Consider the following 13,144-nt stretch of genomic DNA (forward strand, 5'->3'; position numbering starts at 1 on the left):
TTTAATTTTCTAATTTTCTAAATCTCTTAGAAAAAGATCTTCCAAGAAAATTTCATTAAATTTAAAAATGATTTACAATGGGTTTATATTTCATCATCCAATAGGAACCCGACAACTCTTGAACTATTATTTAATATTAATTAGTGATATAATGTATCAGATTCTTTGTTTAATTTTATTCCTACAAGGTTAGAAACTTGTTTATAATTCAAAACATTCCTAATAAATAATCTTGAAAAATTGAATTATTTTGTTATTGGCTTTTTTTTTTCTGCTTGTTTTTAAAAAAAATAAATTTTAAAGGGTTTTAATTTTTTTTTAATAATTTAAGTGATATTATTTTTTGGACAATAAATCTATTTATAGCCTTGATGGTAACTTTTTTAAACCGATTTTTGTCGAAAAAAAAAAAAAAAATAAAAAAAAAAAAAAATAATATTTGTTGATACAATATTAAAAAAAAAAAAAAAATAGATATTTATTGAATATTTTTTTATTTATTAAAATTTAACTATTTTCAACATCTTAGATCGAGATTTCTCCGGAAAGTAAATGGTGAATTAATTGAAATTTTTATTTTTTTTATTTTTTTTCCTTGAAAAATTATAAATAATAATAAAAATTTATTATTTAAAGTTTTTTTTTTTCTAAAAATATTAGACCAAAAATATTAGACCAAAACAAAGTCCATATAAAATAAAATAAAATAAAATAAAAAAGGTAACATGTTTAAAATTCACTGAACATCTCAAAAAATTATAAAAAAAAAAAAATTTTAATAGTAAAAAAAAAAAAAAAAAAATTAAAAAAAAATTAATTTTTTTTTTTTATTTTTCATTTTTTTATTTTTTTATTTTTTTATTTTTTTTGTTTTATTGTTTATATAAAAAAAAGAAAACAAGAGACAGAAAATTCTTTTTATTTTCATTAGTTTCTTTAAATTTTATTGGTTTTTTTTTTTTTTGTAATAATAATAATATTTTAAAAACAAAACAAAACAAAATAAAAAAAAAAAAAAAAAAAAAAGAATAAAAAAAACAAAAACACACACAAACCGATTTTTATTTATTTATTTTTTTTAAATGCACACTTTTTTTTTATTATAATATTTAATAGTAATAAACTAAAAATGCAACAACAACAAAATCAAGAGGAGGAAGATTTTTGTAGGGTGTGTAGAAATGGTTCAACACCTGATAATCCATTATCATATCCATGCAAATGTAGTGGTTCCATCAAATACATTCACCAAAATTGTTTATTAGAGTGGATTCAACATTCAAAAAGTTCTTCATGTGAGCTATGTGGCCATCCCTTTAGATTTACTCCAAGTAATTTGATTATATACCTTTTTTTTTTTTTTGTTTAAAATATATATAACTAATAAACTTTATTTCTTTTTTTATTTTTTTTATTTTATTTTATATTTTTATTTAGTTTATTCACCAAATGCACCAGAATTTATACCATCCCATGAATTATTTTATGAAGCATTAATTAGGTTTAAGTGGTATATTAAAAAGATATCAAGAATATTATATATTGTATTCTGTTGGTTATTTATTGTACCAACAGTAACATGTTGGATTTTTAATTTCTTTTTTGGTCAAAAATGGTTGGTACCTTTGGGAAGAGTGGTAATGGAGAATAGTGGATTCGGTAGTAGTCATCACACAGCAGTCACACTATTTTATGACTTTTTCATTGGCACAACTTTATTCTTTTGGATCATTTTAGCATCAATTGCCAGTTATATGATCATCGATTTCATTCATCATAAACATGCTGAAATTGAAATTCAAGATGAATTCGAATTTGATAGTGATGATACTTATTTACAAAATTTACAACAACCACAACAACAACAACAACAACAACAACAACAACAACAACAACAACAACAACAACAACAACAACAACAACAACAACAACAACAACAACAACAACAACAACAACAACAACAACAACAACAACAACAACAACTACAACAACTACAACAACAACCACCACTACAACAACAAAATATAATACAACAAGCAGATAATAATAACAATACTACTAATGAAGAGAATGTTTATAATAATCAAGATTTAGGATTTCAAATTACTGATGATATGCCAATTAGGTTACGTCAAAGATTAAGACAGCACCAACAACAACAACAAAAACATTTAGATCAAATTAGATTACAAGAATTACAAGAACAATTAGCAGAGACCATCTCAAGAGATGATCAAGTTGGTCAAGCTATGATACAGGATCAAATAACAACATTACAACTACAAATCCAAAGAAATCAACAACCACAACAACAACCACAACAACCACAACAACAACAACAACAACAGCAACAACAACAACCGGTAGCAGCAGGAGGAGAACCAATTCAATTACAACCACAACAAAATCAAAGAGTATTCTTTAGAATACCAGGCGTGTTGGAAATGTTAAGACTTCAAGATGTACCAGAAGAACATGAAAATGATATCGAAAATGATCCAAACCAAATCGATGATTTAGAACATTTTAGTAATTATCATCATTATGACTTTTTTTTTTTTTTTTATTTTAAAAGATATTTACTAACTTTTTTTTTTTTTTTTTTTATTTAGTCGGGTTATCAGGACCATTATTCAATATATTAACTCATTGTTTCATTTTAATTGTTTATAATGCAATATTTTTATCAACATTTTTATATTTCCCATATTTAATTGGTCACACATTTATTGAAAAATTACCATTCCATGTAAAAGATATTTTAAAATTGGTTGATGGTTCAATCTCTCAATGTGTAGCTGGTGTAGCTGTTGGCTATACCATTTTATCTTTTACTGCTTTAATTATATTGGTAAATATTAATTATCATTATTAATTTTAAAAAAAAAAGGAAATAAAGAGATTTTTACTAATTTTTTTTTTTTTTTTAAAGTCAATTTTAATAAAGGAAAAGATAGCATTCAAAATATCAACATTAACTCATTCATTTATAAAGATTGGTGTTATTACAATATTCGAATTGGGTATATTACCAATTGTAGTTGGTTGTTTTATTGACTTTTGTTCGTTAAGAATTTTCGGTGGATCAATTGAGGCCAGATTATCTTTTGCTCTCTCACAAAAAATGACATTTTTATTCTCTCGTTGGATTTTTGGTATCTTTTTCATGGTCAATTTTACCAATCTTTGTTCAATTTTCCATCAAATCTTTAGAAAAGGTGTAATTTGGTTCTTAAAAGATCCAAGTGATCCTGATTTTGACCCTTTTAAAGATATGATTAAGGTAAATATTTTTATTATTATTTATTTTAATAATGGTAACAAATTTTAATTTTTTTTTTTTTTTTTTAGCTTTCTTTTAAAAGACACTTATTTAAAGTATTTGTATCTTTATGTGCATATGCTATTATTGGTTTACTTTTTGTATTCTTACCAGCTTTATTCTTATCAACAATACCGGGTTTCCTTCCAATTAATTTACAAGTTAATGATCCAATTACAAAAGGTTCCGCTGATATATTATGTATGTGTTTACAAACTTTTTTTTTTTATTTTTTTATTTTTTTTACCCTAAAATTAACCTTAATCTTTTTATTATAGTTATTGTAGCTGCATCATTCTTCCCAAAATTCGATACAAAGATTACCATAAAGAATATTGTCAAGTTTTGGATCACAAAAAGTTCAAAAATTCTATCTTTAGAAAGTTATTTATTACCAAAAGAACAACAACAAAATGTACAAACAGCAAATCAACAACAACAACAACAACAACAACAACAGCAACAACAAGAAGAAGAAGTCTATAATGAAGAAGAAATTGAGGAGGATGACGACGAAAAAGAACCAAATCAACAACAACAACAACAACAACAAAAACAAGGACAAGTACAAAAGCAACAAGATGTAATTTTCAAACCAAATAATTTTAAAAAGAGAATTTCTTTATTTATTTTTTTAGGTTGGTTAACATTATTCTTAGCGATTTGCGCATATATTTCAATACCAGTATTAGTTGGAAGACTCATACTTGGACCATTTAGCAATGACAATGATATTTATTGTATTTTAGTAGGTTTATTCTGTGGTTGGGTTTTGTCAAAGATTGCCTTTTTATTATTTTCTCCATCAAGTAGTATAAATATAATTCAATGGGTTTCAATTGTAGGTTTTTTTTTTTTAATAATTGGTTTTAAATACCAAAATAGTGTTTTTAGTAATATCAATATTAATTTATAAACTTTTTTTACTTTTCAAATAAAAATAGGGGTTAAAGGTTTTATTGATTGGTTTTATTATGGTTATTGTGATGCCACTTTTGACAGGATTTTTATTTGATTTCATATTTATGGTACCAATAATGGCGCCATATGATGAATCATTCTTCATTCATTTTGGTGATATATTCCAAAACTGGTGCTTAGGTGCATTACTATTAAAGTTTTGGTATAGATGGATCAATGCAACTAACCAAAATCCAGATAATAATAGAAATAATGTTATCGAAGATTTAGATCAACCAAGAGATAGATGGATTGATAGATTTAAGCAAGTAAGTATATTAATTAATAATAAAATTACATCTCTAATAAAATATATTAAGTATTTATACTAATATAATTTTTTTTTTTTTTTTTTTTTTAGTTCAAGAGAAATGGTATTTCAAATATTGATTTAAAATGGACATTTAGTAAAATTATTTTCCCAATTTGTCATTATCTCTTTACATTGTTAACAGTACCAATTTTCTTTTCCAAGTTTTTAGTACCATTATTTGGTGGAAGTTTAATTTTGGAGAGTATTTCCTTTAGATATGGTTTTGCAGTCTACTGTTTCATTTTATTATTTGAAAAGATTTTACACAAGATTAAACAATGGTCATCACGTTTCCCCAATATGATAAGAGATGATAAATATTTAGTTGGTAAACAATTGCATAATATAGATCAACAACAACCATTAAAATTAGACGATAGTGGTAATGGTAGTAACCAAACTATTTTTTAAGAAAATAAATAAAAATAAAATAAAAATAAAAATTGATTATTCAAATAAAGAAATTAATCACCAAATAAAATATTTTCACATTCTACCAATAATTATTCTACGAATAGGTGTTTGGTGTCGCCAAGATATTTTTTTTTTTTTTTTTTTATAATTTTTTTTTTTTTTTTGATGAAAAAAACCATCAATTTTTTTTTTTTTTTTTTTATTTATTTTTTTATTTTTACTAATTATTTTATTTTAACCAAAATGGAAAACAATAATTATAAACTTTATAAATCAGTTTTTGGTAATAAATATTTATCAAATGTAATATTTAAAAATGTTTATAAATTAAATGATCAATATTATGGTCAAAAAGAATCATTCACAAGATGTGTAAATTATGAACAAGCATCACTTGAATGGATTTTAAAAAATCAAAAATATGAATTACTTTATGATAAAATTAAATCAAATTATAAGTTTAGTGAAAATGATGAAGGATTTTCTTTTGTATGGATAAAAAAATTGGTTCAATTATTAACAAGTGAAACTGAAAAAGAAAATAACAATTTTATATTATTACAAAAATTTTATAAAAATAATTTAGATACTTTAAAAAAGGTTAAATTATTTCATAGCTCAACAAATTTTATCTGTATTGGTTTATTGGAATTTTCAATTTACACTCAAAGTATTGATTTCTTAAAATTAGTTTATCTAGATTATCAAAATGATAATAAAACTAAATCAACTGAAAATGATAATATTTATAAATTTTTGGATTTATCATTGAAATTTGGGAATTTAGATATTATAAAATTTGTACATAGGGAAATGGGTATTGGTTTAAATGATAGAATTATGGCATTACATTTTTCAATGTTATCTGAAAATAGAACAGCTGTGGTATACTATTTACTAGATGAAATTAAATTTAAACTACCAACAGAAAAAAAATATCAAAATGAAATTTTATTTGATAAATTCTTTTTAAATATTATGAAATTAGAATTTGATTTATTTAAACGTCTTTATGAATTAGGTTCACCATTATTCTTTAATAAAATTTATTTAAAAAGTTTATCATGTTATTTCAATAATACATTCGACATAATTGAAGAAAATAAGAAAACATTTATTCAATTCTTAAATTTCTTTCAAAATTGTATTTTCTTATCAGCTATTTTATCAAAATCAAAATCAACCATAAAAAGAAATAGTTTATTATTAAAAAAAATAAAACATTTAATAAATTATAATAATAATAATAACAATAATAATGAAAATGATAATAATAATAATAACAATAATAATAATAATGAAAATATAATTTATAATTTAGAACAAGATGAATATATAACTATTAAAGAAAATGAAGATGAAAAAGCAAATGAGAAGGAAATTGAAAAAAAAGATTTATTTAAAAATGGAAATTGGTTTTCAAATTTTTTAAAATCAAAATCAAAGTCAACAACAACAACAACAAGTACTTTTGGAAAATCAGATAAATTAATGGTTAATCCATCATCTAACTATGATAAATTTACAGAAATAAATTATAATAATTTTAATTTTGAAAGAGAGATTAAAAGAATTTATTTATTTGATTATTTAAAAGTAGAAAATGAAATTTTCATGACAAAAGATAGCTATATGTTGATGGCTCTAGAATTTAAAAGAAAATACCAAGAAAGTGAAGTTTTCAATGATGCTTCATTTTTAAATTCAACTGGTTTTTATGAATCATTATTTGTGGTATCAGTTCTTTATGCAGATTATAAACTATTGGAATTTGATTCATTTGATATTCTTCAAAGAGATAGTCATCTTGAAAAATTAAAATCCTCCTTTAATACTTTCTTTTATAGGAAAAGAAGGTCAGATTTCCAAGCTTTCTTTTTAGTTTCAAAAGATATAGAGAAACAAATTGAATACATTGATTTTCTTTGCAAGTTAAATATATGTAAAATAGATTCACTTTCAGAATTTGTTAGAGAAATAATTTTATCAAAATATTTTATAATACCACAACATGCAGATCTATTGGCAAATTTATTTAAAAAATATTTTTTTAATTCTAAGAAATCAAATGCTTTAGTTTTTGTTTATAATAGAGAACTATTCAAATATTTTTATAAAAACTATGTAGGACTTTTTGATTGGACATCAGAAATTATTGCAAATTTATTTGTTAAAAATGATGATATTGAACTCATTGAATTTTTACATGTCAATGGAATTAGTGATTTAAATTTAGCAATTGATTTTTCTCAAACTTTAAAGATGGCTGATTTTATGATTAAATTAGGTTATAATTTTTCAAAAAAATCTTTGGAAACTATTTCAAATATAGATAATAGTGACGAAACATTTTCATTATTCCAATTAGCATTTAAATCATTACAAATGACTTTTTCTAAAGAGAATGATTATGTTGATGCTGAAGCTGATGCTGATGGTGAACCAGTCAATAGTGTTCAAAAGACTCAAAACTTAATACCAATTTATTTGGTTAGTAAAAATTATAGATGTTTAAAATTCTTGGAGGATAAGGTATTATTGGGTATTTTACATCCTTCAAAGGTTAATATTCTTTATTCATCACCAAAGAAAATAAATGTATTGACAATGGAAAAATTACTACCCTTTTTCAATCAATTGTATGTTATTAATAATGTTTTAGATACTTTTAACTATGATATTATTGATTCTTTCTTAAACGAATATAAAAGTAATGATGATAATAAAAATCAAAGTAAATATAAATTAGAAATCGAGAAATTAACTTTTGTAAAAATAATGAAACTTCATAAATCATCCAAAATTAGATCTCTCATTGAAGAAAATATAAATAATAATTGTTTATCTGTAAAATAAAATAAACAAAATTAAATAAAAAAATAAAATTAAATGTATAATAAATATATTTTTTTTTTTTTTTTTTTTTTTTTTTTTTTTTAGCCTTGTGTTTTTATTAAGTACCTCCAAATATATCAAATAATTTGTTTTAAAATAATCAATAAATAAATTTATAAATCTTAATTAAAAACTAAGACACTTTTATTTATCAATTTACTTATTTTTTTATTTATTTATTTTTTTATTTTTTTTTTTATTTTTTTTTTTTGACAAAAACAAAAACAAAAATAAACAACACATTTGAAAATAAAAAAAAAAAAAAAGAACTGTGTTGAGGTTCGCAAATAAATTAAAAAAAAACTCTAAGTAATTTTTTTTTTTAATTTTTTTTTTTTTTATATTATTTCTTTTATTTTTTTATTTTTATTTTTTTTATTTTTGGTAATCTTAACCACCTTTATTCAAACACCGCGGTTGGGTATTGTTTTTTTTTTTTTTTTTTTATTTTTTTTTTTTTTTTTTTTAAGTTTCCTTTTAAAATTAGATTCGTTAAAAAAAAAAAAAAACGATATTTTTTTTTATTTTTTAAAAAAAAAAAAAAATTTTCAAAATTAAATTAATCGAAAAACGAAACAAATTTTTTTTTTTTTTTTTTTTTTTTCTTTCGACAAAACCAACCAAAAGGTATACTCCTAAACAAGAACAAATAATATAAATAATATATATTAATATATATATATACACACACATATAAATTCATATAAAAATGGCAAATAATAATATTATGGGTATTGACTTTGGTACACATTTCGCATGTGTTGGTATTTTCAAGAATGAAAGAATTGAAATCTGTCCAAATCAACAAGGTAACAGAACTACTCCATCAGTTGTTTCATTCGTTGGTGACGATAAATTAGTTGGTGATGAAGCTAAAGCACAAATGGATAGAAATCCATTAAATACAATTTATGATGTTAAAAGATTATTAGGTAGAAAAACTACTGACGAATTATTTGATGTAAGTTTTACCGGAAAATAAAAAAATAAAAAAATAAAAATAAAAATAAAAAATAATAATAAAATTATCGATTTATAACAACTCACACACCATATAAAAATAATTAAATTTAAATATATATTTATATTTTCTAATTATTCATTTTTTTTTTTTTCTCGGTTTTTTTTTTTTTTTTTCGTTTTTTTTTTTTTTTTTTTTTTTTTTTTAATTATTATTATTATTATTATAGCATGAAGTTAAAAAATTATCATTTAAAGTTACAACATATGAAGATAATAATGAAAAGATTGAATTTCAAGTTAACTATAAATCAAATGTTGTTACATTAACACCAATTGAAATTGCAACCAGTATTTTAGAACAAATTAAACATACTGCAGAGACATTTATTGGTGGTGAATCAATTAAGAAGGCCGTTATATCAGTACCAACAGATTTCACAGAGAAACAAAGAAACGATTTGAAAGAGGCAGCCACAGCAGCAGGTATTACAGTTGTTAGAATGATTCATGAACATTCAGCAGTTGCATTAGCATATGGTTATGATCAAGTTAAGGAATGTTCAGAGACAACTAATGAATCAAAGGAGAGCAATGTTATGGTATTCGATTTGGGTGGTAGTGGTGTATCAGCATCAATGATTAGAGTTAGATCTAAATTATTCGAAATGATTGGTAATGTCTCTGATCACACTGTAAGTGGTGAGCATTTCGACCATGTTTTAGTACAACATTTCACCCAAGAATTCAACAGAAAATATAGATGTGACTTGACAGACAATGCACGTTCAAAGGCCAAATTAAAGAGTGCCTGTGAAAAAGCCAAGAGAAACCTTTCAAATATGACCCAAGCCGCTTTGGAAATCGATTCACTCTATGATGGTCGTGATTTCTTTACAAACATCACCAGAGCTCGTTTCGAAGATATGGCAAGTGGTTTAATTAAAGGTTCAATCAATGCCGTCTCTCAACTCTTAGAGAAATGTAATATGACTAAAGAACAAGTTGATAAGGTTTTATTGGTTGGTGGTGCTTCTCGTATTCCTTCCGTTCAAAATCAATTACTCAACTTCTTTGATAATAGACAAGACATCTTGGAGAGATCAATGAATCAAGAGGAGGTCGTCGCCCATGGTACCACCATTCAAGCAACTATCCTTGCCGCCGATAAATCTAATCAATCTTTGACCTGTAATTCTTCAAATATCTCTATGGGTGCTCCATTCAGTGCTAAATTCACCCCTGTCACTATCGGTATCCAAGATTCAAATGGTAATTTAATCCCAATCATTCCTTCATCTTCCCTCATTCCATGCAAACGTACTTTCACTTTAAATACTTCCTCTGAAAATCAAGATAATCTTAATATGGCAGTCTATCAAGGTAGTGCACCACTCGCCAAAGATAATCAATTGGTTTCACGTTTCATCTTTAAATCTTCTCCAAATCCAATCGATGTCACTTTTGAAATTGATAATAACAATACTTTATTAATTAAATCCGAACAAGCAAATTATTCAATTAAATTTTAAAAATTAAACTATTAAATATTATAAAAAAATTCAAATAATAATAATAATAATAATAATTAATAACAAATAAATAAAAATAAAAATAAAAAAAAAATAAAAAAAAGTAATACACGGTAAATAATTTGATTTTCAAATTAAAAAATAGTATTAAAAAAAAAAAAAAAAATTAAAAAAAAAAAAAAAAATCTAAAAATAAACAATCTAAAAATAAACTTATATAATACGAATAGTATATAAGAAGATAAAAATATAATCATAAAAAAAAAAAAAAAAAAAAATAATAAAAATAATAAAAATAAAAAAAATAATAAAATTAAAAACAAGTATGATTGTGTGTTCACCATTTAAATAAAAAATTATTTCTATTAATTTTTTTAAACACTATTTAAAAAATGGGTTTGTGTTTGTTAAAAAAAAAAAAAAAAAAAATGGATAATTATTTTGTTGATACATTATCTTTTTTTTATATATTTATTTATTTTTTTTTTTGAAGATTTAGATAATTCCAGGGTTCACCAAAAAGGATATTTTTTTCAATTCCTATTTTTTTTTTTTTTTTTTTTTTATTAATATCATTTATTTTATTTTTATTTTATTTTTTTATTTTTATTTTATTTTTATTTTTATTTTCTTTTTTTATTTCAAACCTTTTACACAAATATCTTTTTTTAAAAAAAAAAATCAAAAAATTTTTTTTTTTTGATCACCAGGTTGAGGTATTATTGGAATCAAAAAAAAAAAAAAAAATAAAAAAAAATAAAAAATTTCCTTCAATTGAAATAAAAAAAAAAAAAAAAAAAAAAAAAAAAAAAAAAAAAGATTTTTATTTTATTTTTTTATATTTTTTTCTCTTATTCCCAACAAATATTATTTTTATTTTTATTTTTATTTTTATTTTTATTAATCAAATTTAAAAACAAAACAAAAATAATAAAAAAAATAAAAAACAAAAATAAAAAATAAAAACAAAAAAAAAAAATAAAAAAAAAAAAATAAAAAAAAGCATTTTTGAAATAAAAAAAATAAAAACAAAAAAAAAAAAAAAACCGACATACAATATCTTGGTATCAAATAAATATATATTTATAAATATGGATACCACAACAATATCTGATATCAGAAATTCAAAAATATCAATTAATATAGCTGAAAATAGGGAACAATTTGGAAAGAAATTTACAGAATATATCATTGATATTACAAATTCAAATGGTCATGAATATACAATTGCAAGAAGATTTTCAGAATTTCATTCACTTTATGAATTGGTAATTTTAAAAAAAAAAAAAAAAAAAAAAAAAAAAAAATTTAATTTAACTAACAATTATTTATTTTTTTACTTTTTATTTGTTGTTTTTTATTTTTAAATTTAGTTAGTTCATAATTATCAAATTCAATTCCCATTTCCACCTAAAAAATTAAATAAATTAAATGTTAATATTATAGAGATTAGAAAGAAGGCATTACAAGACTTTTTAAAATTTTTAGTTATCCATCCATCGGCATCCGTAAGAAAATCTGATGATGTAATTAGATTTTTGGATCAAAATACAGCAAGTTTTAATAATAGTTTGTATCAAATTTTATTTTTTTATTTATTTATTTTATATTAACATATTTAAAATCTATTTTCACCTTTTTTTTTTTTATTATTTTTTTATTGAAAAAAAGAATTAATTAAAGAGAAATTAACATTCGAACAAGTTAATCAAAAAAAGAAATCAGTTAAATTAGAAGTATCAATTGTGGAGGGTAAAGAATTTAGATTACAAAAGAAATCAATGTGGGATATAGTTTCATATTGTATTTTCGATGTTGGACATGAACCTATTGATGGTCAAAAATCAACTAAAAAAACATCAATCATTGCAGGTCCATATCCAAGATGGAGTTATAAAACAAAAGTTACAATTAAATCAAGCGAACCACAAAAAACATTATACTTTAAAGTATTTAATCAAGAATCAACTTTATCAATAACTCCTTCAGGTGGTAGTAGTGGTAGTGGTAGTGGTAGTAGTGGTAGTAATAATATAAATAATAATATAAATAATAATAACAGCAATAATAATAATAGTAATATAAATAACGGTGGTAGTGGTATTTTAGATGATAATAATAGTGGTAGTGTTACAATTAACACCAAAGATTGTAAAGTAGATTTAATTGGATCTTGTTCTGTTGATATCGATAAATTACAAATTACAAATCAATCTCCAACTTTGCATGTATTACATTTAGAACCTGAAGGTTCTGGTGAAATCTTAATTTCATTATTATTATTGTAAAAAAAACAGGAAAAAAAAAAAACAGGAAAAAAAAAAAAAAAAGGAAAAAAAGGGAAAACTTGAATTCAAATTGATAAAAATAAATCTCTTTAATTTTATTTTTTTCATATTTTTTGGGATTAAAAATAAAATAAAATAAAATAAAATAAAATAAAATGAAATAAATTAAAATAAAATAAAAATTAAAAATAAAATTGTATATATTTTTTAAAATTTATTTTGTTTTATTTTATTTTTATAAAAAAAAAAAGGGTTCGATGCTATGATTTAATTTTATTTTTTATTAATATGAATTTAGTATTATAAAAATAGAGCACTAAAAAATACACAAAATGATATAAAATATTAAAAAAATGAATGTAACCATTCTGTTTTTTTAAATTCAATTTATTTTTTTTAATTTTTTTTTTAATTTATTTTTTTATTTTTTTTTATTTTTGGAAAAAACTTTTTTTTTTTT

At 21.7% G+C, this 13,144-nt stretch overlaps 4 protein-coding genes across 4 annotated transcripts; all 4 read left to right on the plus strand.

The window, feature by feature from the left end:
- Positions 1–1,129: 1,129 nt before the first annotated feature.
- DDB_G0285705 (RING zinc finger-containing protein) lies at positions 1,130–5,006 on the plus strand (the record flags this gene model as incomplete). The annotated part of the gene is made up of 8 exons (XM_633133.1): positions 1,130–1,331; positions 1,438–2,529; positions 2,613–2,851; positions 2,933–3,283; positions 3,352–3,523; positions 3,601–4,163; positions 4,267–4,551; positions 4,644–5,006. The coding sequence occupies 8 exons, from the start codon at positions 1,130–1,132 to the stop codon at positions 5,004–5,006; spliced, it is 3,267 nt and encodes a 1,088-aa protein (XP_638225.1).
- A 246-nt stretch (positions 5,007–5,252) lies between these two features.
- On the plus strand, positions 5,253–7,865 carry DDB_G0285707 (hypothetical protein; the record flags this gene model as incomplete). Its single annotated transcript, XM_633134.1, has 1 exon — positions 5,253–7,865. One exon carries the CDS (start codon positions 5,253–5,255, stop codon positions 7,863–7,865), a length of 2,613 nt encoding a protein of 870 aa, XP_638226.1.
- A 748-nt stretch (positions 7,866–8,613) lies between these two features.
- On the plus strand, positions 8,614–10,396 carry DDB_G0285709 (heat shock protein Hsp70 family protein; the record flags this gene model as incomplete). The annotated part of the gene is made up of 2 exons (XM_633135.1): positions 8,614–8,865; positions 9,095–10,396. The coding sequence occupies 2 exons, from the start codon at positions 8,614–8,616 to the stop codon at positions 10,394–10,396; spliced, it is 1,554 nt and encodes a 517-aa protein (XP_638227.1).
- Positions 10,397–11,487: 1,091 nt separating this feature from the next.
- On the plus strand, positions 11,488–12,684 carry DDB_G0285711 (hypothetical protein; the record flags this gene model as incomplete). Its single annotated transcript, XM_633136.1, has 3 exons — positions 11,488–11,664; positions 11,770–11,965; positions 12,068–12,684. The coding sequence occupies 3 exons, from the start codon at positions 11,488–11,490 to the stop codon at positions 12,682–12,684; spliced, it is 990 nt and encodes a 329-aa protein (XP_638228.1).
- Between the last annotated feature and the right edge of the window lie 460 nt (positions 12,685–13,144).

This window comes from Dictyostelium discoideum (genome assembly GCF_000004695.1).
Source record: "Dictyostelium discoideum AX4 chromosome 4 chromosome, whole genome shotgun sequence".
Classification (NCBI taxonomy): domain Eukaryota; phylum Evosea; class Eumycetozoa; order Dictyosteliales; family Dictyosteliaceae; genus Dictyostelium; species Dictyostelium discoideum.